Source organism: Cryptomeria japonica, chromosome 7 (genome assembly GCF_030272615.1).
Source record: "Cryptomeria japonica chromosome 7, Sugi_1.0, whole genome shotgun sequence".
Classification (NCBI taxonomy): domain Eukaryota; kingdom Viridiplantae; phylum Streptophyta; class Pinopsida; order Cupressales; family Cupressaceae; genus Cryptomeria; species Cryptomeria japonica.
Window position 1 is genome coordinate 500,424,682 of NC_081411.1, and position 27,145 is coordinate 500,451,826.

Here is a 27,145-nt window from a genome sequence, read left to right on the forward strand (position 1 = left end):
AAACATTATCCAAGAAAAGCATCAAGGAGGTCTAGGAGGTCATTTTGGCATAGATAAGACTTTGGAGCAGGTTGGTGGGTTTTACTATTTGCCCAAGTTGCAATCAATAGTGAGAAGGTTTGTAGAGCAATATACAATTTGCCAAAGAGCAAAAGGATCATCAAGTAATGAAGGTCTATATCAACCCTTGGTCATACCTCAGAGGCCTTGGGAATGTTTGAGCATGGATTTTGTGTTAGGCTTGCCAAGAACTCCAAAGACATCTTTTCCAGTCACCCGGGTAGGCCTAAACCCTTAAAAATATGGCAGTTTTGGTTCCCACAGTTGTACGGAAAACCCAGATGCAATTCTTAAGTATTGTATGCAACTTTGAAAAGGGTACTCGAATCTGCAATTTGTTTGTGGCCTTGTGTGGGAAGTTTGTAAACTAAGCCCTGAAAACCGGTATAGGAGGGCTAATTGAATTAGGCCTATTTGTAACCGGTAGAGTCAAAATGAGGTTGGAAAAGCTTGGCAATGGGACCAAAGGTGCTAAATCCCCTAAAATACTTCAAAGACACTATCTAAATGCATATTGAAGCCATTGTAGGAGTTGGTGTGTTGTGATCCTTGCAAGAGTTGTTGGTGCCATCGGAGTGGTGTGTAGAGATTGAGGTGGCAACCTCAATAGGAGGAGTTGATTGTCTAAGATTAGTGGCTATACCTTGGAGGCAAGCCAAAATGGATCAGATCTTGGAGGTCTAGACAACAAAACACTAACCAAGTGCCATTGGATGGGCTTAAGGAGTTAGAGGGTTGAGTAAGCCAAGAAACCAAGAAGGTGAATAGAAAAAGCTCCAAGACTCTCTGCATCACTTCATGAATAGTTGGTGAACATGGAAAGGACAAAGACATTCCACATGAGTTCATACATAATTTATATGCTGGCTGCAACTTACAGATATTTAGGACTGGTTTGCAAAGGCATAGTAGGAGTTGGTGAGAATGAATTCTAGTCATATGATTGTTATACTCCGCTGCAACTCAAGGAGAAAAGTTTTCGAGCCCATGACGCATTCTTGATGTACATAACAAGAACATTGCAAGGAGGTACTCATAACAAACTTTCTCATGAATCGAAAAGTCTAATCAGCTGGTACAAATCCTAGTTTATCTAGTTTCCGAAGTTCACATATATCAAAATCCAAGGTTTCACTGGCCGTTCTTACCGATTGCCAATCTACCCAACCAATAGGATGGTCTTGTTGGAAGTTCTCAGACAGTTTGAAACATATCAAAGTTTCAAAAGAGTAAGGCAAAAGGCAGCCATATCTTTCCCATTCTTCATTGGAAATATGGAGGAATCTTGTTGAACTGTGCAGACAGCTGAAAGTGCCAGGGTTGAAATGCAGTGGTACCCTTTCACCTTCTACCAATCCAGAACCAATTATGATCCTCACAATAACATCAGATCAGTAAAGGAGGAAAGATTCAGACACAAAGTAGATATAGAAGATTTTTGGGCAAATGCTGCCAATGAGTATGAAGTGAGGAAAAGGTTATATTCTAGGCTATCTGTAAATTTCATTAGAGAAACTCAACCTTTTCTCGTACCAGATCAATTAGAAGATAATGGAGAGCATACTCAACCCGGTTTTGATGAGCATGCACTCTTTTTCCTATCAAGTGGTCAGAGCCAGATCATGCAGACTTAACCACCCTAATGCAACCAATCATGAAATATACTAGGTGGTGGGTTAATCACCAGTGTCATAGGCTGAAGCAAAAGAATATAACTTTGACTTATAATCTGATGGGAGTAGCAAAAGGATATTCTTCAAATGAAGAAGCAACACAGAATGTCAGACCAAGCGAGAATGCCAAAAGGAAGGGGAAGGCAGTTGAGATTGAAGAACCTGCTCAAAAGAAGCAGAGGATAGAACCATCTCGTTCTGCCACATTAAGGAATGAGAAATATATATTAAATATTCATGAATAATTGGCTGAAATAGAAATTCCCTCTTTAGTTCATGAAGAAAATGCCGAATCAGTCCATCAGAAAGATGAACAACCACCATCTCCTACTGGCACAAAAATCTTGGAATCAGAGCAAGAAACAGATATGGAAGAGGAAGAATCAAGAAGGGATGATTTCTGCTCTCCGGGGTATTGCACGTGACATTGTTCCTGAATGGCTGAAGGAGAGATTGAAGATGGATACACCAGTAGTAGAAGAACAAGAAGAAGAAGAAGATGACATGACAAATTTCTTGGCCAGGTTAGAACAAACTGCTGTGAGGAAACCAACCAAGAGATTTTCTACCATCCAGAGAGATGACATGCAACCACACAGTGCATATAGCTGTACCTAAGGTGAACAAAGCAAAAGGAGACATTGCTCCTCGTGAGTTTGAAATCACCACTTTTGACTTAGGCCCAAGCACAAAGTCCCAGGTAAAGGAAGACTTAGACAATTCAGTTGCATCTATGAAGGCAAAACTGGATGAGGAGACAAAAAAGAAGAATGAGCATAAGAGAGAAGTAGAGCGTCTGAAAGAGTATATTCGACAGTTAACTACTAAGCTACTCAGTCAAGCCAATCCAGAAGCTCTCCTACTTTTGGATTCATAACAGGTGGTCAAAGGTTCCGAGGAAGATGCAGTAACAGGCAAAGAAACTAGAGATTGGATAGAAAGTATAAAAGAAGAAGCAACCAAGTTCATAGAAGGGATCGCATCAACATATGATCAAACTTCTTCTTTGCTTTCCAGGATTAAGAATATGGCAGAAATATGGGCTGACTTCCAGGATGTCCAAGATAGAATCATTCCATCCCTTAGAGAGTTGAAAGGAATCTCATCTCAAGAGTTGGTTAATCAGAAGATAATTGAAGCATGGGCTGTTTATGATTTCAACAGTTGGCACTGGACACTGGTCGCACAGAATGAGGTCTTGGAAAAGGTGAAAGATGATGCTGATAGATAGAAGGGCAGATAAAGGTGATTCAAGAGAAGATCTTCCTTGTAGTGACAAAAATGATTGGGAAGGATACCCTCCGAGAGAATGTTATGCAGTTGGGGAATTTGGAGGTCAGAGTTCAGAACATCTTCTTTGCTACCACAGGACCAATCTTGAAGGATAGTTTGGCTAAGGCGTCAAGACTCATGTCCATTAAAGATGCCTTCCACAAACAAGAATTGGATTGGGAAATCACCTTTTCTTTGTGTGCTGATGGCTTGGAAGGATTATTATTCAAGGTCAACCTATTGCCACATGTCTCCATGGATGAGGTTGACCAGATTGTGTCAAGGTTCATCGAATATCAGAAGAAGGGGGTGCAATCCTAAAAGATAGCATCTCGTGCCACTTGTCTTATGTGTAGTTAATCATAGATTTTATTTTGGGAAACCCTAATTAGGGTTGTGTTGTTTAGATCTTGACCGTTGATCTTAAATCGATCTCGGCCATTTATTTTTCTTTCAAAACTCTATATAGCCCCCCCCCCCCCCCCCCCTTCTCTCATTTCATTGTTGTGGAGAGATTTATGAAATTGTTGCACAGAGCTATTTGAGTAATAAAATATTCATTATCAATATTGTTTTGAAATATTTTTATTGCTAAATGGTTGCATGGTTACATACTCCCCAACAATTAGATTAGATTTGCTTAAGTAATTTGTTTTCAAGTTGATTAGATGAATGATAGATCTGATAGTATCGATTAGTGAAATCTTGCTCATACTTTGTTGGATGGATGATTTCCTTTCAATGTGCAAAAGTTAGTCTGAGCTATTTTAAATATGGATGTTTAATTTCTACTTGGAATGATATTGTTCAGTTGTTGGTATTTTTCCCAAGTGTGAAAATCTTAAGCATAACCCTAGAAGATTGCACCCGCTTTGCGTAGTTGTCTAAGTGTGCTGAAACAAAGCGTAGTTACCAGTTTCACCCAATCTTTACCATTTCTTGAGTTCATAGGAATAGCTTCGAAGTAGCACAGAATCCCTAAACCCTCATCTTTTTATCTTTTTAGTCCTAAACCAAAAAATCAAAAAATATTGAGCATAGATTTTTAAATCTGCCTAGGCACAACTTGTGAATGATTTGAGTTCGCACGTAAGTCCCTGTAATGTCCTTACTTTGAAATAAAATTCAATAATAAATGATAATAATAAAATTAAAATATTTAAAATTAAATTAAAATATAAAATAAAATAATTAAATATAATTAAATATGATTAATTAAAAATTAATTAAGTTAATGAAAAGTCAAAAGAAATGAAAGGAAAGGTTGTGACTCCCTCAACAATGAGATATAAAAGGGAGAAGAGAACCTCATTTGAGGGGGGGAATAATTTGGAAATGAGAAGTGCAGATCTGATTTAAATGATAAGTGCAGATCTGATTATGAGAGGTTGTGTCCCTTTCAAAGGGCAGAAATAATGAAGAGTTGCACTCTTTCAAAGGGTGCTAATGGTGAAAGGTATCTCTTGCCAAAGGGTATACATGATGAAGAGGTGTGACCTCTCCCTCACATTGAGAGATATAAAGGAAAGGAATCAAAAGCATCTAGTAAGATCACCATTGATCAGATTAGATCAGAATTGTTATCAAGTTACAGGCAGTAACATTTGTGTTCTTGGTGGTATGCATGGGGATGTGCTTAATAAGTATGCTTAATATATGAAGCCCAATAATGTTCTTATGCAGAATTAATAGTAATGCTAATATGGACTGCAATATGTATGACAATCATACTTAATTTCATATATATATTCATAATACATAAGAAATATATATACTTATAGTCTAAATCATGTTATTACTTTCCGTATTTAAGAAGATGGGATTGAGATGTTCCAAAGAGGGGCAGTCTAAATCCAAGCAATAGGTTAAGTCCCAAGATAGGGTGAGGATCAACGACCCATAAGCCTTGAGGGTATAGACCCAAGATAGGTAAGGGCTTGGATCTGTAAACTTTGAGGGAACCTATTGTAGCTGGTCTCTGAGCACTTTGATAACATATGTAAACCCTTCTCCCTTAAAATTGAAGTAGTAGCAAGGTTTGATAACTATATTAAGAACTATGAATAATGAAATTAATCAGCTAATGAGGAAAATAGACAAGCACTTGTTAATAACTTATTGAAGAAAATCTATCAATTTTAGTATATTTAAATAGATTAGGCAGGGGACATTACAGTCCCCCTTGAGATTTTCAGTACACACTACCCAAGAAGCTCTCCCACTAAAGTCGCTCGTTCGCACATATAGACCTTGGAGTCGCCTTGTGGTCTTCTCGCAATCTTGGCACAAGTAGTGATTTTGTTCAGGAGAGGATAGAGTATACTTGTGGTATTTTATTCTAAGTGTTTGGTATATGATAAAGCGTACACCAACAGTACTAAGGTAGGGTTTGTAAATTTTTTTTAAAGAAATGTAGGGTTTGATCAAAATTTCAAACCCTACCTTTTTTTATAAGAAATTTACAAACCCTATGGCTTACCTACATTAGATTTTGGAAGAAAATGTGAAACTTTCAAATAAAATGAATAGAAAATTAATCAAACAAATTACAATGAAATTTTTGCTTACAAGAAACAAAAAAAAAACTTAAAAAATCAATCTTACCTCTTACAACAAGCTTGAAATGAGATGCAAACTCTTCCTTTCCAACTCTTGATGCACCAAATGAAAGTATAATGCAGCCCCAATGTGATTTATGGACGAAATCTTGAGTTTCCTCCTTGTTGTTTTTCCTTCAATGAACCCTTGTTTCTCCTCACAACTCACCTTTCTCCTCCTATTTTGCCAAATGAATGAAATGAAGTTCACTTTTAGGCTAAAAGCATAATATAAACAAAAAAAAGTCAATTGAAAACATATTGTAATTTGTTTTTTCTAAAACTTAAAATGCATTGCTGCCGGCTGAGTTTGGGAGTTGGGACTCGCTTGACTCGACGATTTGAGTCCGAGTCCAGGCGATTTTGGACCCCAGACTCAGCCGAGTTTGAGGTCGAGCCCCTTGGACTCACCGAGGCTTAGTCGGCTAGGGACTCGCCGAGTCCAGGCGATTTTGGACGATTCCGGTTCCTCTGCTTCAAATACCTTTCATCACTCAACAAATTCGATATCAGCAACACTCAGCCCTATGGTCAATTCGACCTTGCATTTGGGACAACCTCCTGCACCAAAATGTACGGTCCAGATATGGGAGATTTCATAGTATATAATTCAGCTCTTTCCTTATGAAGTCGTCCCTCCCAAACTGAAATAATGCAACAATAGGCTCAACCGGGAAATACAACCTATAACTTGAAAATACCTTTCATTTCAAGCTCAACGTGTCTCCAGAAGTAGAAACACCATTAATTCCTCTGACTGTATCTTGCAACAACGAGAAGAATGTCATTCATGAGGGATTTCCTCCTCACAAACCCTTGAAGATGAACTCTCCAATTAATTCACAAATTACCAATTCACCCCAGCATGCCTGAAGTGAGCTCTTGGAAATCTTTTATAATGCTCTCATAAGAGCTCATTCACTCATTTTACCAATGTGGGATAAATAAACATTACATCTGTAATGTCCCCTACTTGATCTATTTCAATACACTAAAATTGATTGATATTCTTCAATTATTTATTAACAAGTTCTTATTTATTTTCCTCATTAGATGATTAATTTCACTATTCATAGTTTTAAATATAGATATCAGATCCTGCTACTACTTCAGTTTTAAGGGAGAAGGGTTTATGTATGTTACCAAAGTGCTTAGAGACCAAATATAGTAGGTTCCCTCAAAGTTTACAGATCCAAGCCCCTACCTATTTTGGGTCTATACCCTCAAGGCTTATGGGTCGCTGATCCCCACCCTATCTTGGGACTTAACCTATTGCTTGGATTTAGACTGCCCCTCTTTTGAACATCGCATTCCCATCTTAAATACTGACAGTAATAACATGATTTAGACTATAAATATACTAATTTCTTATGCATTATGAATATATATATGAAACTAAGTATGATCGTCATACATATAGCAGTCCATATTAATATTACTATTAATTCTGCATCAGAACATTATCAGGTTTCATATATTAAGCATACATTCTGAGCTCATCCCCATGAATACCACCAAGAACAAAGTTGTTACTGCCTGTAACTTAATAACAGTTCTGATCTTATCAATCCATGGTGATGTTATTGGATGCTTTGTTTCCTTTCCTTTATATCTCTCAATGTGAGGGAGAGGTCACACCTCTTCATCATGCATGCCCTTTGGCAAGAGACACACCCTTTCACCATTAGCACCTTTTGAAAGAGTGCAACCCTTCATTATTTCTGCTCTTTGAAAGCGACATAACCTTTCATAATCAGATCTGCACTTCTTATTTTTCAAATCCTCCCCCCCTCAAATGAGTTTCTCTTCTCCCTTTTGTATCTCACTTTTGAGGGAGTCACAATTTATCATTTCATGCCTTTTGACCTTTCATTAACTTTAATCAAATTTTAATTATATTTAATTATATTCTTTTATATTTTAATTTTAATTTTTATGCTTATTCTGTTGTATATTTTTTTTTGATCAGTAAAAGGCCGAAGCCTGAATTTTTTTTTATTAATTAAAGAAAATGATTACAAACTCCATTCATTTTGGGCATCGGTAGGAAAGAATGGAGGAAGAAAACCTCCGGTCTCGCCCAGATCCCATGAGATCAGAATCTAATGATACCTAAAAACAAGAAAGAGAACCAGATACAATGGCCCTTGGGAAATCCCATCCGGTCAGGGCTATATGACAGAGCGATATCATTCTAGAAATCTAGGAGTTCTGGAAGAGCTGCTTCAACCTAAAAAATGATAACTGCTTCGCCTATGATAGCCGGAATGAAATCCTCATAAGCAAATTACAAATGATCTGCAAAAGATCTTTCGACCAAGATCAGTGTAAGAGAAAACTCTACAAAGCTCCCTGAATGAGAAATGAGGCACCGAAAACCTGAAACCTCAAGGGGAGGCCTCTGCAAGGCTAATCGTGACCATACCTGCATACAAATCACTAGGCAGATCCTACAACAACCACTTAACGAGAAGTTAGCCCAAAAAACCTTACAACAAGTAGAGCCAAACCTTTGCAATAAATCTGCAACATCCTCAGAGACTATAGGAGATGTTAAGAATAAAAGCTCATGACATAGAAAGCTAAAGACCCAATGCTGATTTATAGGAAGAAGCTCACATAATCTCCATAGATGCTTACAATAGCAAATAAGGACAATCATCTTACTGAATAATTCGATAACTTTTGAAAGAAAGCCAGGCTAGGAACCAGACAGAAACCACATTACAATTATATTATAAATTTTACTAAAACAACCCTATCTCCAGAAATACTGATTTATATATATCTTTATATATACATATATTTATCTATCTATATATATATGTATACATATATATATTTATCTATATATATATATATGTATACATATATATACATAAATATATAGAAATATGCCGGAGAATATATATATGTGAGTATATATATATATATATATATCATACAAAATCAAATTAAATTTAAAGTTATCAACTTGTTAAAAGCTTGGAACGAGCAGAAACGAGCTATTAGACATCAAGGCCATCAATTTATCTAGGCTAAGAAAATTACTGCAATAAAACACAATAAACTTTTTCACAACTAGGTTCAAAAAACTAAGTCCGACTTTTGAAGGAATGACCCAACTAAAGGAAAAAGCAAAACTATAGTTTAGAGCGAAATAACTTCCTTAACAGTCATATGTGTGAAAAAAGTATTAACTAGTTTAGGACGAAATCAAACTATAAGTGCTTAAGAGACTAAAGGAGTCGGGGAGCTTGAAACAAAGAGGAGCGCCTCTAACCAACCCAATTTCTCCCAACCTACTTCTGTGGGGCCTTTTCTCCAGAGCTAGCTGGTAAATTGGCAGGGGGGATAGCAGGGGAAGGAGGAATTGCCACATCGTCCGGAACCACTTCGATATTCTCTGCGTCTAGATAGTTAGCAAGCCATCTATTACACGTCGACTTCTTAGCCTGTAGTAGCCACATAAGGAAGAAGAGGTTCCTCCGCCTGATTGGTTTGTAGGCTTCATAAGCTATTGGGTCCTCTATTGACAGAATTGGGTATCTCAGCACCGGATTATTCATCTTGATGAGAGTATCATAGTCATGAGGCTTTGGAGCAGTGAGCTCCTTGTCGATATTGACCACCACCCTCTCCAATTCACCAAGCAGTTCCTTCTTGAAGACCTTTTTACAAAGTTTCATAACCACATTCCTGTCATTCTCAAAATGCATAGCCACTGCCAAGAACATTGCAGCAATGTCTGAATTGGCTCTAGAACGATCTTCATTCATAATATAGTCATTCCCAAGGGTTTTCAAAACTGCCCCGATAACCAGAGGGTTCGGATGGACCAAGATGCCCTTCAGTCTCTTCTCCTTAACTTCTCCTATGAAAGCCATTTGCCGCTTGAGCCCTATTAGTCTTAGCGGCGTATCCATCAGAGCAATTGAAGAAAAATTTGTAAGGCAAAAGCCAGGCAAAATAACTTAAATAGAGCTAGAGTTAATTGTATCGAGAAATACAGCTCATCTTATCATAGAGGGACGATAGATACTAATGGGTGACAGAGATCGGAGGGTCAAGATATGATGAAAGTAATCTCCACGATCATGGTAATTATTACTGCCGCTTTTACACGAACGAACAATTAAGCAATTGCTTGCAAAACGTAGAAAGGATCACATCAACATCATAATAATTCCATCCAGTTAGTACTAATCGAGGGGGGTTATTGACAAGAGATATCCCCAAAAAGGAATCGGCTGCCACTAAAAATGGCTAAAAGCCATAGGTAAATATGATCTAAATCGATGCTAAAAATAGAATGATAAAGCACCATAATCTCTTATTCCTATTAGTATGCCCTATATCTATATGAATATTAATACATAAACATCCATGCTTATATGTATCTATATATATATATATAATTAATTGTATACATGCATGTCTATATATATATGCATATCCATATATACATATGCATCCTAATAGAAATAAAATCTTATAAGGCTCTTATAGATGAAAGATAGAGCTATCTCTTAAAGCACCATAATCTCTTATTCCTGTTAGTATACACTATATCTATATGAATATTAATACATATACATCCATATATATATATATATATTTATAATTGTATACATGTATGTCTGTATATATATGCATATCCATATATACATATGCCTACTTATAGAAATAAAATTTTGTAAGGCTCTTAGAGATGATCTTAAGATTTCCACTAAAAGACCAGAGAGCCAGAAAACTGAGAGCTCAGAGACAGGCTTACTAAATTCTTTGATCTCGGGTAAGCCCCTCCTAACTAATGAACTGCCCATCAGCTCCAGCATTAGCTAATTCGTCCGCTCTAGTGTTTCCTTCTCTGTATATATGGTTGATGGTCGTTTTCTTGAAAGGAGACCAAGAGCTCTAGATAAGAGCGCATTCAGCTTCCAATCAGACAGAGAACCTTTTCTAAGGCCATTGATAATAATGGCCGAGTCTCCTTCAATGGCCAGTTTGCTGATACCTCTATTTTGGCAAAGGAGGAGATTTTCAATTAGGGCTAAGATTTCAGCCTTGTTGTTGGATTCGAACCCTATGGGTTTTTCTACCTTGGCCAATTCCCGCCCATCCTCATCATGCAGACAACAACCAATGCCTGCAGGACCTGGATTCCCCCGGGAAGCACCATTGAAGTTTAGTTTAACCCAACTCTTTTTAGGGGCTCTCCACTCGCAGGCCTTTCTCAGCTCCTGATTGTTAGAGTTGCCAACTCCAATAAAAGGAGGGATCCTCAAACCAAACCACCTCCCCCTCATCTTCTCATCCCAGTAGGTCATCTCTGAGAGATTACTAGGAAATATAAAGGTTCTACTATTTAAAGTCTCCACTATTGAGGCTTCAATTTTATTCACCAGAAGGGTCCACTCCATTTCCTGCTCCTTGAAAAGCCTCCTATTGCGTTCCTTCCAGAGTTCCCAGATAACCAAAGAGGGGGCTAGGTTCCAAAGTCCCCCATAAAGGGAATTCTTAAAAAGGATTGGCCATGCCTGAAACATCCCAAGGATGGTATTGGGAAAGGTAGAGGACCACCCTAATTTGTTGCACAACCACAACCAACATTTGGATGCATAATTGCAATTCAAAAGGATGTGGTCTTTGTCTTCTTCAGCCTCTTCACACAAGGGACATCTGCTAGGGCATGCATAACCCATCTTTTTGAATCTATTTGCTGTTCACATCTTATTTTGGAGAGCTAACCATGAGAACAACTCTGCCTTTGGTAGACACATCTTGTCCCAACTCAAGGCTTCAGGGATAGGGGTGGAAGAGGAAAGGTGCTGACTCAGGAGGAGATTATAACCATCTTTTGAGTTATATTCTCCCGATTTCAACCCATCCCAGACAAGAGTATCTGACCCTAAGTTGAAGGTGACCATCCTATTCTTAAGGATGTCTTGAAGTGACAATTTCTCCCTGGCAGGGATGTTTACTTGATCGAGGGATTTCCAAGACCAACCCTTAGGTAGGTCCCCCTCAGAAGGCGTGCTGTAGTCCTTGACATACCTACCCCATACAAATTCAAGCTCTACCCTTAATGATTCCAGGTTAACTTTTGGCTAAAGGACTGGAAAACCTCCCCAAGAGTCCTACCAGAAGAGGGCTTTGTCCCCCTTACCCAGATTCCATGATAATTTATCTAAGATGATTTTCCTAGAGTCCAGCATAAAGTTCCATATACGCGAGCCTCTCGGAGGGTATGAGTCCCTAAAGATGCTTATATGATCCCTTCCACGGAGATATTTATGATAGAGGATTTGGGCCCACTTAAGATGAGGAGATCTGAACATTCTCCATACTAATTTAGCCCCTAACGCCCTGCTCTGGACCTTAATGTCCTTAATCCCAATACCCCTGCCGACTTAGGCCTACAAATCTTGTCCCAAGCCTTTAGGGAGATCCGTTTCTTCTCTTCCGCCTCTTGCCAAAAGAAAGATCTTAGATGTTTGTTTGGTATTTCCTTTTTGGACTGGGGCAGGTTCGAAACATGAGAGTTGGTAGATAGGCATAGCAGCCAGAACCGATTTAACCAGAGTAGCTCTGCCTGCAGAGGATAGCCACTTACCCTTCCAGGTTACTACCCTACTTTTAATCTTTTCTACTACTCCATCCCACAGATTAGATGATCTAGAGCCTTTATCCAAGGGCAAGCCTAGGTACTTACAGGGAAGGCTTCCTAGATTGAAATTCAGAATGCCACAGATGTTTTTTTGTATACTTAACTTAGTGTTAAAAAAGAAGACTTCCGATTTAGCCGGATTAATTTCCTGACCTGAAGCCATTGAGTAAGAGTCCAAGATTTGCTTAAACGCCTGAGCCTCACCTAGATTGCTAAGCCCATATAGCATAGTGTCATCCACAAATTGCTGATGCGTTATAAGGTCAAGGTTGCTAGTAATTCTAATACCCGACACTTGACTATTCTCCCTGACCCTAGAAATCGATCTCCCCAAGGATTCAGCCATAATGATGAAGAGAAAAGGGGATAGAGGATCTCCTTGCCTCAAAACCCTAGAGGAACTAAAAAAACCTTCAGGAGTGCCGTTAACTAGTACTGAGAATTTAGGCGTAGAGATACATTCAAAAAGCAAATTAATCCAGACAGGGGGGAAACCAAAAGCTGCTAAGCATCTACATAGAAATCTGCACTTCACCTTGTCATATGCTTTCCTAATGTCAAGCTTTAAGAGCATACTGGGATTGCCATTCTTCTGGACATAGTGGATAGCCTCCTGAGCTATAATAACCCCATCATAAATAGATCTTCCAGGAACAAAACCTGTCTGTTCCTCACTAATCAACAGGGGAAGGAGTTTCTGAAGCCTATTAGCTAGAGTTTTAGAAAAGAGTTTATAGATGGTATTGCACAAGGCAATGGGTCGAAACTTATCAAAACGCTCAGGTTTATCCATTTTAGGGATAAGGGCCAAAAAAGTATTGTTAATTTCTTTGAGGATATTACCTGAATTTCTCATTCCTTCCAGAGCTATCGTTACTTCCACAACTAAGAAGGCCAAACATTTTTGAAAGAAGCTAGTCGGAAAGCAATCTGGCCCCGGGGATTTATCCGGGCTCATCTTCATAAGAGCTGCTTCTGCTTCTGCTAAAGAAAATTTTGCAGTAAGAGAATCAGTCTGGTCCTTATTCAGAAGCTTTGGGATACACTTGATAAACTTGTCCTGGATAGAGCCATGAGGGCTCCAATCAGAGTTGAGGATAAGAGAAAAGAAGTCTACAACCTCTGTCGCAATGGATTTAGGATTAGTCACCACAGAGCTGTCACTTAACTTAATCTTGGAGATATGATTTATGACTCTTCTCATCCTCACACTATTGTGGAAGAATTTGGTATTCTTATCACCCTCTTCCAGCCACGTCTCTCTAGATTTTTGTTTCCAGAAGACTTCTTCTTTGGCAAGAATTGATTCATGATCGGCAAGGAGTTTCTTTTCTCTGAGAAACAGGGTCTCGTCCATCCCATGTCTCAACACTTACTCGTTAACTTTTGCCAACTCAGATTCCACTTGGGGTTTATTGTCAAAAATATTGCCATAGTGTTCTTTATTCCAATGAATGAGATTTTGTTTAATAATCTTAAGTTTATTAACAATGTTAAAGATCCTGGACCCAGAGACCTTGGCCGCATCCCACCACTCCTTTAGAAGCTCGAGGATGTTGTCATCTTCCAACCACATTCTCGAATTTAAACGAGCATCGTTTTGGACCAACCTCGCCCTGAATGTCAAGTTGAATAGTTATCTGATCTGATCCTGAGAAAGGTAGAATAGAGGCATCCAAGGTATAGGGAAAGTTGATGAGACTACCCAAAACAAAGAATCTATCGAGTTTCTCTGCAATGTTACTAAACCTTAACCTACGATTATTCCAGGTAGAGGCTTCCTTAACCGTATTAATCTCACTCATGCCACTATGATGGATCCAATCTGCAAAGTCAAGAGAAGCATGAGCATTTATACCTAAGCCTCCTCGCTTCTCATGTTGATGCAAAATTGCAATAAAGTCCCTGCCTAAGATACATATTTGATTAAGGGTGTTTGTGAAATTCTCAATTTCCTCCCATACTCTTTTTTTATCCTCATTAAGGATAGGCCCATACACGTTAATTATGACAAAATCTAGATTGTTTTTGAGGTTAGTTACCCTCCCACTCATTCAATTATTGTGAGATTCCATAAATGAAAAAAGGATACTGCGTAGATCCCAGATTATAGCAAGTCCTCCAGAGGCCCCATTGGCTGGGGCCCCTGTAATTTGTCTAAAGCCTAATCGCTTGCCAAAAGAGACTAAATCTTCATTCCCTAATTTAGTCTCCTGTAACAAAGCCAATTCTGGACTGAAAGAGGATAGACATCTCTTGACTAACCTTTGATTTCCTCAGTAACTGAGTCACATAGATAGTTAATAACGCAGTTAACCTCTTCTTGCTTTGCGGGCTAGATCCTCCTTTTGATCAATCCTTTCCTCAATATTCTCCCCATCCTTTAGATGAGGAGAAGCATTAAAGTTGTTTCGGTCATCCAATCTTGTAGCCTGTTTCGAGGAAAGAGGAGGAGCTTCCATCTCCCTACCGATCCCATCTTTAAAAGTCGGAGAAGGATCACCCTTCTTGACACAGGGTATCGTTGGATTAATAGGCATACTTGGCTTTTCCAACGGAGATTCCTCAAGGGGGCAAGGATAGGAGGGGATCAGCCGATCATCGCTGCTCTGGTCTGCTATAAATTCCCCCTCTTCTATCTTCTCAGGTTGCCTAGGCGGCGAAGAAACTTCCCTAATTACGAACCCTCCTTGCTCCAAATTGAAACTAATGTCTACCCCAGGGATCTTGCTAGATCTAGGTTGAGAAGAGGGGAATTCTGGGGTCAATGCGGGAGCAGGGTCTAAGTCCAGAATTCCTTTGTAAAATTCGGGATAGATAAGGAAAGACGACATCCTTGATTTAATTTCAATAGGTTTTAAAGTTTTAACACTAATATCTATGTTAATTATCATTACAGAGTTCGAGTATTTCCTATTCTTATCGCTAAGCTCTACAAATTTTCCCAAGTGATTACCTATTTTCCTAAGAATTTCAATGTCCATTAATTCTACTGGTAAGTTAGGGATTAAAACTTGTCTATCTATCTTAAAAGATTTCAAATTGTTAGGGTTAAAATCCGAATGCCAATCTAGAAAACTAAAATCAAAATCTTTGAAAGTTGGAGATTTACTTGTTAAGAATTCTTCCTTATGTCTTCAATTTCCACAATCAATATATAGAAAGCCTTCAGTCAAGATAGCTATACTTACTATCCATGTGAAGGAAGACATAAACCAGTCTGCAATAACCTCTGGCGGAATTCCGAGTCCCTGCCATTTGGCAAAAACCCCAAAAGGTTTACAGGACTGTTGAATCCTCTTTACCAAGTTATCATTAATCTCTAAAATATTTGCCGCATATGAATTAGGGTTCCGATTTATAACCGGCTCGACCACTGTGGGTTTAGGAGGCGTCGCAACTATCTTACCCTTGCCCTCAAAAGCCCTAGGTTGAATATCCGCCGGTCTTCTATAATTATTATTCCTTCTATTTCTTACATTATTGGAGTGAGAGCTAACCCGGGGAGCTGGTTTTATGAAACCTTCCTCAAGATTCTGCAACTGATAATACCTATTGGAGATGGCCGACTCAGTATTTCCATGGAATCGGACATTGCCATTCACAACCCTCAAGAGAGTTTATCATAGCTGCCCTGCGTGACCTCCTAGGTTTCACCACTTGCCAATCCGACTGCTCTTGAGGAAGGGTTGCCCTAATCCCCGGATTGCAAACCTTGAACGCATATTTGGTTCACTCGAAAAACCATTTCTGTTGGGCCAAGTCTGGCACTTTCTGCAGCAAAAATTGTGATGAGAAATTCGCTCGGTTTTTTCGCTGCATTTTTGCTATTCTGTCCAAGATTTAATTTTTATTTATAATTGTTTCTTTTGTATTTTAATTTTATTATTATTTATTATTAAATTATATTTCAAAATAGGGATATTACAACATCCCATTTACACTTTATGTCTCCATTATGTTATTAAATAAATGGACCTTTAATATTTAAATATTTCCCACTTAACTATAGTCCGTGTGGCTGTACTAATAAAGTTAAATATTTATATTTAACTTAAGAACTTAACTTTATCAATGCATAAATAAATCATATCAATGATATTAAAATCTCTAGTCGATATTGAGCATTTACCATCGATATGATACTACCATTGATGACCCAGACTTGGCCCAACTGACGTACTATAAATATTAAGTTTCCCAAAAACACATCAAAACACTTCAGAATCGCCTGCAACTGAAACTGTGTAGGCCAAATATCCTAAAGATCCCTTAAATGTCCTGGTTAGCCTATGGAACCATGGAAAAATAGGCTAACAACAACATCATACATGTGCTAGAAAGGGGACATTACATGTAAAAATGATTCTTTTTATCCACAGTTATCTTGGTAGTAGAATTAGTTAGGATAAATTATAAATGCTTGATGGTTCCACAATTTTCTAGAGACAGTCAGCACATACACCTCATTAACAATTTGATGTTTTGCATTCGAATATCACTTATATGGCTTGATAAAAGATAATCTCATTGTAAATTTAGTGCAAATACCTCAATACGGTCAAGAAAGGTGAGTTCATAGATTTTCTAGTGTTTACTAAGTGTGACATTTAGGTGATTCCGGGTCATCTTGTATTTTGGAAGAGCAATGCATACACAGGCAAATCAAAACGGTATAAAAAGCCAGATCTTCCAATGAGATTTGATAATTTTGTCAACACAATGCAAATGATTGCTTATCAGCTTTGGGAAACTAATTTAATATTCTAGATAAAGTATGACAACGAGCACTGATAATAATTGCCAATTACTAAATAATATTAGACCTCTTAGTCTTCAGTTACACAAAGAATAATTTTTAATTAAAGTTTGTGTTGATCTGAGGTAATTTAAAGAAGTCAAGATAAGTTTTAGATTTGAGCTAACTGGGAGGTTGTCATACTTCTACCATCTTATCAACTTCAAGCTGCATATGTGTACTTTTTGAAATAGACTATTCAGGTTTTGTTTCAGAGATTGAAAAATTTGGAATTTTTCTATCTTTGGAGAATATCTTTCCATTTATAACTTTTCTATCCATTTCCACAAAATTGATATTTTCCATCCTCTTTTTTTGCAGGCTAGCAAGGATGATGAAATTGTAACTCTAAAACATGAAAACCAAGCACTATTTCAGAAAGAGGTAGATAGTCAAACTTCTAAAGCTATGATTTCGGTCCATCTATTTAAACCATCAGTGATAAGCATTTTGCTCTTGGCAATAGTGATGTATTTCTCATGTTTAAACTTTATATTTCTCTAATATTTATGTTCTATACGTACAATTAACGATAGCTTTAATAAGCTTTCATAATTGTCAAACTTGAGGTCTTTGAATTGATTCCCGTTTAAAAGTCCGAGCTTATAAATTAAGTGTATTTTTCAGTCCCATCTACTTTAAACAGTTATTGCTAAGAATTTGGCTCATGACCTTATTCATGTATTCCTTAGGTTTATGTTACTTTGATTGCTTTGTCTTATAATTGGCGATAGCTGCAATAAGCTATCATAATAGTGAAACTTGAGGTTTTTGAATCAATTCTCATTCAAGAGTCTGTGAGCTTGTAAATCGAGTCCTAGAAATTTAACTGTTTAGCCCAAGGTCCCGAAGCAAAAATTTGGTGGGCAGTAATAATGTAACGTGTCCCAAACTTGGGAATGACTCGATGAGGCTGGACATGAAGATTGTGGTGTGCTTTGCAAAAACATGGACCGTGCTTGGCAAAGATATCAAATTAAACCTGATTCAGATATGTATGAATCTGAATCAAGTTTGAGTTGCATTCTTTGACAGCTAAGAGATATTTTAACATACACATGCAGAAATATAACATCAATAACAAACAAGCTAATAACATGGTGAATCAAATATCAGAATGAAGCAAATACCATGTCTAAATTACCAATATCAGATGCTTTCATTCACTTCATGTTGTTTTTGCTAATAATGATAGGTAAAGTCTTTGGTGATACTCATTTAGTTTTTTTTTTGATAGTCGGAAAATACAGTTTAAATGGGAATCCAATCCAACATACAATAGCAACAACTTCAAGGTACTAATAGAAGCCAAACAGTGGAAGACCTTGAGTCACTACTTAGAATTCCAATTTAGATGTCACTTTGAGTATTTAAATTTGGGTCTCCAAAATGAGAACCCAAAGCTTAAGCCACTTGATCTCAACCCTGTTGAATTGGTGATTGTCTGATAAAAATAAACTCATAATTAATTTTTAAGTATGGAATTGTTTAGATAGCATAATCTACTAAGCCCACTTGATGCTAATATCTATACAAATATCACTAGGAACCACTTATGCTCGTACAATACTTTCCTCTTGCTGTTCTTTCCCTAAAAGAAAAAAAAGTCTCCTAACCGGCTGAACTTGCTCTCTGGAGGTTGAATTGTACTGTGGAGTATCATCAACAATAACTACTATAATCATATCACAGTATTACTCCTTAGTGGTGTCTACAATGCCTCCTTGTGGGAGTGCTGTGATGAGATCGAGAATGTAGCAACCCACTCTTCTGGAATTCTCTTTTCAATTCAAAGCATTTACATCTTGTTTCTATAACATGCAGATGTTTGACTTTGATGCTGTATGAATACACAAACATCAAGCTTGTACATTGTTTTAAATATAGGTATTCTGTTTATTGCCATTAGGTTAGTATGATTCTTTTTATCCATAGTTATCTTTTTAGTAGAATTAGTTAAGATAAATGATAAATGCCTGATGGTTCTACAATTTTCTAGAAACAGTCAATACATACAACTCATTAACAATTTGATGTTTTGCATTCTAATATCACTTATATGGCATGATCAAAGATAATCTCATTGTAAACCTAGTGCAAATAGCTCAATACAGTCGAGAAAGGCGAGTTCATAGATTTTCTATTGTTTACAAACTGTGACATCTAGGTGGCTCAGGGTCATCTTGTATTTTTGAAGAGGAATGCACATATACAGGGAAATGAAAACGGTATAAAAGCCAGTTCTTCCGTTGAGATTCAATAATTTTGTCAACAAAATGAAAATGATTGCTGATCAGCTTTAGGAATCTAATTCCTTATTCTAGATAAGTAAAGCATGACAATGAGCACCGATAATAACTTCCAATTAGCAAATAAAATTAGACCTCTTAATTTCCATTTACACTAAGAATAATTATTAATTGAAGTTTGTGCTGATCTAAGATAATTTTAAGAACTCAGTATATGTTTTAGATTTGGGCTAACTGGGAGGTTGTCACACTTATACCAACTTATCAGCTTCAAGCTGTATGTGTACTTTTTGAAATACTATCCAGGTTTTGTTTCAGAGGTTGAATAATTATGGAATTTTTCTGTCTTTGGAGAATATCTTTCCATTGATAACTTTTCTATCCTGTTCTACCAATTTGAAATTTTCTATGCTCTTTTTTTCCAGGTTAGCAAGGATGATGAAATTAAAAGACTAAAACATGAAAACCAAACACTATTGCAGAAAGAGGTAGATAGTGAAATTTCTAAACCATATGAATTAGGTGCATCTATTAAAACCATTATTGCTAAGTATTTTTCTCTTGGCCTTAGTCTTGTATATCTTTTGTTTAATTTTTATATTTCTTTGATTTTTATGTTTTATATATATAACTAACAATAGCTGCAGTAAGCTTTCATAACAGTGAAACTTGAGGTCTTTGAATTGATTCTTGTTCAAAAGCCTGAGCTTGTAAATTGAGCATATTTGTTCAGTCCCATCTACTTAAAACAATTACAGCTAAGCATTTCGTTCGTGACCTTATTCATGTGTTCATTAGGTTTATTTTACTTTGATTGTGTAATATCCCCACAATTTTTTTCAATTTATTTCCAATTACAATCACAACAAGAACCTGTTAAGGTTAGGAAATGAAGATACAATAATGCTGAAATTGTAACCCTTCCACTTTCTGATCACCAAGTGCCCAATATGGGAAGGTGAGAGCATACGGTGTTGAGGGGATCACTAGCTTTAAATAACTGGAAATAGTACAATGCTTGGGTGGCAAGCCAACCTCTTCCACTTTTCAGTGGGATATGGAGAATGTTAAAAATCACTTGGTGGTAAACCAGCCAAGGATGATGCAAGAAACTGAAAAACAATCACTCTACCACTTATGCAGCGGGAGGACTAGAAATGAAATAGTAATTAACTCCACCGCTTATTCAACGGGAGGACAAAATTACAATAGATAAGAAGGCGGCAAGAACAACAATCCAAGTATATAGCTATTAGTACTACTAATCAACTTTACAATGCAAACATGGATTACAAAATTACTAGAATCATTGTCCAGACTAGGTGGCAAGGCCAACCTCTTCCACTTATGCAGTGGGACTAAGAGAGTTCAAATAAATTGGTGTTAGTACTACTAATAAGCATTACAATATGATTCATCATGGATATTCAAATGCCAAAACCCAAACTAACAGCTGCAACTTATTACCAAGACTCTTCACACCACACACATAGACACACACACCTGAAAACCAGCTTCAACCCCCCAAAACTAAATCTGATATGAATGAACAAGAAGCTGGAAATACAGACCAGCAACATTAAAATCCTCACAAACACTTCTAAATCACTCCCCACATGCTCAAATTATCTCTAAATACACTGCAAGAAACCCACACACTCTAAAACCAACTTCACACAAGGAAACACTCCAAACTAACAATTTTTCAGATTTTGATATGCAACCCATGCTCTGGAAACACAGACCAGCAGCCTAGAAACTCACAAAAATGCTTGTAACTCTATTCACACTCAACAAAATGACCCCCAAATGGATGCAAATGAGAGATACAAGATAGGCAACGAGATTAAAACCAACAAACTGCACCCAAAACCCCCAAATGAATTTATGCACACTTTCCTAGGCAACCCATCATAGTACGACTAGGAAAGAAGTATGATTTGCATTTAAAAATTAAATACTCAACAATTAAGCTCTACAAACTTATAGACTTGATCGCCTATGGCATAGGAAGAGAACGAGCCACTACCCAGAATGATCTGACACACAAACTGAGAGTTATGAACTAAAACGTGCTATAGCCACACCAAAAACCAACAACATTGAAATCCGCACCACATTGAATACCACACCACATTGGAAATCTGAAAATGCACATTGAAATCGAACCACACATTCAGAAGATCCAACCACAGCTAGGAGTGATGTCTCACTCTCAAAGTTTGTCAAGAGCCCTAGGAGGTATTCACCTTCGAAGATTGTCTGGAATCAATCCGATAGCATAACATTATATTTTCTTTTGATACCAAATGAGAGGCCAAGCACCTGTATTTATAGATTTTTCCCTCTGAAATTCAAATGCAAATGGCGCCCAAAACCATTGAAATTCAATTTCATTTCATGTCATAGCCTCCCCTAGACATGGTGTTAATTTTCCCAAATTCCCTAGGCAAAGTGTAAACTTTTTCCTAGGTGACAACTTTGCAATATAAAATAATATAAACATGAATATTTCAATTTTCTCAATGCCACCTTTTTAATGCCACTGACTTAGGAAAATAACAATATTGTTGGCAGATAGATATTTTTCCTAAGTTGCCCATAACACAATTAATCAGTAATAAAAATAATTAAATATCAAACTTTAGGATAAGGAATTAATATTTAATTAAATAACTTATAACTCCAATACTGATTAATACCAAAATCAAGGATGAAGCTATGCGATGAAGACCACTGAACTGTGCTGAGTCAGGACCCTATCCGAGACTGCTAAAAATAGAAATGCTGAACACAACCACTTACCAAAAATAGTAAGTCAAGAAATACTGCTCCGAAAAACATAATCTTGACAACCAGAGAAAGAGCTTGGAAAGCTCAGTAGAACTGCATCATCCAAACAGCCAAATCCTAACTTACTAAAAATAGTAAGTTCTGACTTAACCAAAGAATCAAATGCATGGTATGCCACTCTGGAGTTCATGGTTAATTGTTTGAATTTCATGAATTTGCATGCATAATAGAAGAAGAGATGCCAGAGGTAGATTTTTACCCACTCATACTACTCATGCAGAAGATAGTTTTCCAGATATAAACCCTTTTTCTGAGCTGTATGAAGTCCCACAAAATTTGAATCACCCTGAGTCTGAATTTCTAGAAGGTAGTCTTCAGTTCCTTTTTGGTTCACAAGAAGAAGAATTGCCTATTGTAATAACCCCTACAAGTCCAATGCAAGGGAACCCACCTCCTGGTGGAAATAATCCACCACCACCACCACCTGGTCCAACATTTGAGTTTCCCATCTCTGACCAACATGATAATGCTAACCTCAAGAACATTCCAGCATCTTCACTTCCTAAGTTCTATGGGTTGGTCACAGAGGATCCGGATACATTTCTGTTTGAGTTTGATGTTCTCTGTAGGAGTTTTGACTATACTACAGATGCCCATAGATTCAAAATTTTTCCAATCACTTTGAAGGAGTCATCCTTGAGATGGTTCATGAGCTTGGGTAGTAGCACAATAAATACATGGGATGAGATGAAACGGTTGTTTCTTGCAAAATATAAAGATTATTGTAGAGGCACTGATCGGCATGGGGATGATATCTTTAGAATGACACAAACTGAAGATGAGAGCCTTGAGGATTATCTGGAAAGGTTTTTGTTTAGTGTCAAGAAGTCCAAGCATAGTACTTTGAATGAAGATTCCCTCAAATTGATATTCTTGAGGGGTATCTGTGATGAATGCACCGATTCCTTAGATCTAATGGGGGGGTGACATTACACAATCTACTTGGGCTGAAATAGGACAAATTTGTAAGAAGTATTCCAGATCTACTTCTAAGAAGAATAGGAGATTTAAGCCAGGAGCATCATCATCATCATCTGGAACTAGAGTTTCTAGGTTGGAACTTAGTCATTTGTTAAAAGATTTCACGGAGGACATTATAAACAATATGGCTACTTAGTTGGATACATTGGCAGCTAAGAAGAAGCATGAGGAAGCTGATGCATTTCTTGCAGAATTCTGTCCTCATTGTAAGCAATGGAATAAAGATTGCAGATGTAAGATAGTTGCAAATGTTGAAGTACCTGATTTCAAACCAATTCAAGGGGAGGATGAACAAGTCTTCTATGTTGCTCAGAGAAGACCAAATTTTTAGAGACAAGGTATGCCACCTGATCCACTTTCCTTTTTTGGTTATAGTGGTAATTCTTATGCCCCAAATAACCAATGGCAACCACAATATTCTCAAAATTTTGGTAATTATCTACATTGGTATGGATCACAAGGCCAATGACAGCAATTTGCTAATCAAATACCCCAGTGGCAACAGCCACAGGGAAAAGGTGCAGGGAACCAGTTTCAAGGGAATTGGCAACCTACCTCTCAATGGAGGGGAAACCCATCATGGTCATCCCAATCTTCTGGATATCAGCCTTCTGCTCAGCAGCCACAACCTCTTGCTTTAATGCCACCTCCTGTAGCCACAACACCACCTTCCAAGCCAACACAACTGCCTACTCAACCGTTGCCTAATCCAAATATTAAATCTTAGCAACAACAACAAGCTTATTTAGCTGATGCTAATCAATACCCAGCCTATTCTTTATCACTAGATGATATTCATCTCTGATCTGGAACAACATTATCTAATCCCTTTCAGCTAGTTATTACTGAGGTACAAGAAGAGCAACCAATCTCTGATCCTAATGATGTAATACCTCAGAATCAAATATTACCACCATTTCTTCAAAGATTGAAAGACAAAGAAGTTTCAACTGATCCACAACAAAGCTTTGATATTCTTGATCAATTGAAGCACATTTATGTTAAAATTCCATTGCTGCAAGCAATAAAGGATGTTTCAATATATGGTAAAGCATTGAGAGAGGCATGCCTAAAGAAACCTGGCAGAAAGAAAAAGGATCCACAAACAGTTCATGTTATGGGTCAATTGGCTGATATTATGTTAGGAAAAATTGCTATTCCAAAGTATTTTGATCCAGGCAGTCCTGTTGTGAGTATAGTCATTAATGGCAGTCAAATAAAGAATGTTTTAGTTGACCTAGGGGCAGCCATTAATGTAATGACAAGGGAAGTAATGAAACATCTAGAGATAGATAGTTTAAGGGCTACACCCACAGTTCTTCAACTTGCTGATGGCTCTGCAGTGAAACCTGATGGTATGATAGAAGATACAATGGTCATTCTAGATTCCTGGGAATATCCTGCAGACTTTATGATTTTATCCCCAAAAGCAACACTGGGGGGATATCCAGTCATTTTGGGAAGACCATGGCTTGCAACAGCTAATGCATATATTGGGTGTAGATCAAGAGACATGACTATTTCAGATGGCAGTTCCACAAAAACATTGGCCTTGTATTCCCCTGCACAACCTCAGTTTGAGCAGCAGCAGGCTGTTTGGCCTATTTTGGGAGAGGAATCTGAGGAAATTGACTCTATTAATCACCTCATGATGATTAATCGAGTGCCACTCATGCAGTTATATGATGAAGAATCAATCCTTTATAAGGTTTTGACAAATAAATTAATAAAAGACCGAGAATTGCAGGAATTGGTTCCGAATATTGCAGGATTGGATTTTCCTGCAGCCATTGATATCTTGCATACCTTGTTGCCGCAGGAATTGTCACATTCTCATGTTTCTAATATAAATCAGATTGATCTTACTATCAAGATAGAGGTTGAATTGAATAAATGTTTGAACATCAACAAGAATATAGCAGATACTCAGAAGGATAGCCTAGTGGACTTGCTAAAACTCCATAGAAATGTCTTTGCATGGGATTACAAGGATATGAATGAAATTGATCCAGCAGTTTGTACTCATCGCATTTACATAAAGGATGAGTGTTGTCCCTTCAGACAACCTCAAAGAAGAGTCAATCCTGCCCTGAAGGAGATAGTTAAAGAAGAATTGCAGAAATTGTTGAAAGCTGGATTTATCTATCCTATTTCTGACAGTCAATGGGTATCACCCTTGGTGATAGTTCCTAAAAAGGGAGGCAAATGGAGAGTATGTGTTGATTATAGAGCCTTGAACTTAGCCACAAGGAAGGATCATTTTCCACTACCATTTGTAGATCAGGTATTCGATTCTCTTGCTGGTAAGAGATATTTTTCATTTTTGGATGGATTCAGTGGCTATAATCAGATACAAATAGCTCCTGAGGATCAGGAGAAAACAACATTTACTTGTCCATGGGGCACTGTTGACGTGTATTTTGTACACTATCAAACACAGAATAAAATACCTAAGGGTACCTTATCCTCTCTTGAATAAAGCCTATGAATGCTGAAGATGTCGCGAAAAGGTTCAATCGGGATGACTTCAAGGTTCTTGTATGTAGGGTCTCTACGTGTGGATAAGCTCTCTGTGGTATGATGTGATTTGCTGGAATCACAAGGGGACTTACATTTGATGATTGAACGTCTGATCTGCTTTGAATATTGCTGGAACACAGGATCTTACTAGCTTTGATTTAAAAAAAAAGGAAAAAAGATGAGGGCGAGGAAAGGATCTAATCCTAACACTAAGAATGTAAGAGCAATGAATGATCTTTGATGAAATTCTAACTAAGTCTTGTTTTGACATCCCAGGACCATCTCCACAAGGTTAGTGCGATCTTCGAAGGAAAGCTTTATGATGTTCGAATCATCAACGCAGGTATAGACACCATCAGGTTGATGCATATCAATGAAGAAGCGACAATTGAAGTTAAGCTTAAGCTGAATGATTCCAGTTGACTACACAAGGCAAGTCTGCAATCAACAAACTGCTAGTAGTATGGATATACGAATTCCACCATCAATCAAGCACATTTCTTCCACTCATCTAATAACATGAAATCAAATATGAGAAGTATAAAGACCATGCAAATTGTTGAATCGACCCTTAAATTTCACCATTTCTTCAATGAAGTTACAAGTCTTTTACAACAACATCTTGGCAACAATCTTTGCCTTCTCTCTCTACTCTACTCTAATTGCTATTCTATCAACTAGCTAATCACCTTCTAACTACTCTCTATCTGTCTTCTATTAACTGCTTCTATATATTCCCTATCTATTGCCTATTGCAAATGAAATGCCAGGGCTTATATAGTGCCCTCAATACAATTCGATGGCTTAAATCAATTCGAGATCAACGGCCAAGATTTTACAATGAAAAACCTAATTAGGGTTTGTTACAACCATTACATAACATTTAATGCTTGACCAATGAAATAATTGTATTGCTTGGACACATGTCCTCTCTGGAAAATTCCACCAATGGATAGCCGGGGTAGTGTTGACGTGTATTTTGTACACGATCAAACACAGAATAAAATACCCAAGGGTACCTTATCCTCTCTTGAATAAAGCCTCTGATTGCTGAAGATATCGCGAAAAAGGATCAATCAGGATGACTCCAAGGTTCTCCGATATAGGGTCTCTACGTGTGGATAAGCACCAGTGGTCGTTGTGAATGCTATTTCATCAAGGGGGCCTTACGTTTCCGAATTGTAGGAACAGAATTTCCTAAAACTAACAAGTTCTCAAAAAGATCAAAAGGTGGAGTTTGCAAGAGATGTATTCTAATCTAATCCTAAAGATGACTCAATGTAGGCTAGACTTGGTAAGATTCAACCAATTTCAGTATTGCCAAGGAATAACAACTCTACTGAAATTGATGCGATCTTCTATGGTGACTAATGATTTCTTCAATTCATCAAGAATCATAGACACTACCATGAAGGTACATATCAATAGTTCAATAATGATTGAAAGTTTAAGCAATCCAAATATCTCCAGTT

The 27,145-nt window shown here is 37.4% G+C and overlaps 1 protein-coding gene across 3 annotated transcripts in view; it reads left to right on the forward strand.

Annotated features, from left to right (window-relative positions):
- LOC131060178 (putative WEB family protein At1g65010, chloroplastic) overlaps positions 1–27,145 on the forward strand; it is a 235,012-nt gene that overhangs the window by 21,195 nt on the left and 186,672 nt on the right. For 2 of the 3 annotated variants that reach the window (XM_057993319.2, XM_057993316.2), the window contains exons 3-4: positions 17,392–17,454; positions 19,745–19,807. In XM_057993319.2, the coding sequence (XP_057849302.2) occupies positions 17,392–17,454; positions 19,745–19,807 (126 nt within the window). The remainder of the gene's footprint in view (positions 1–17,391; positions 17,455–19,744; positions 19,808–27,145) is intronic. The other variant, XM_057993317.2, reaches the window with a different exon arrangement.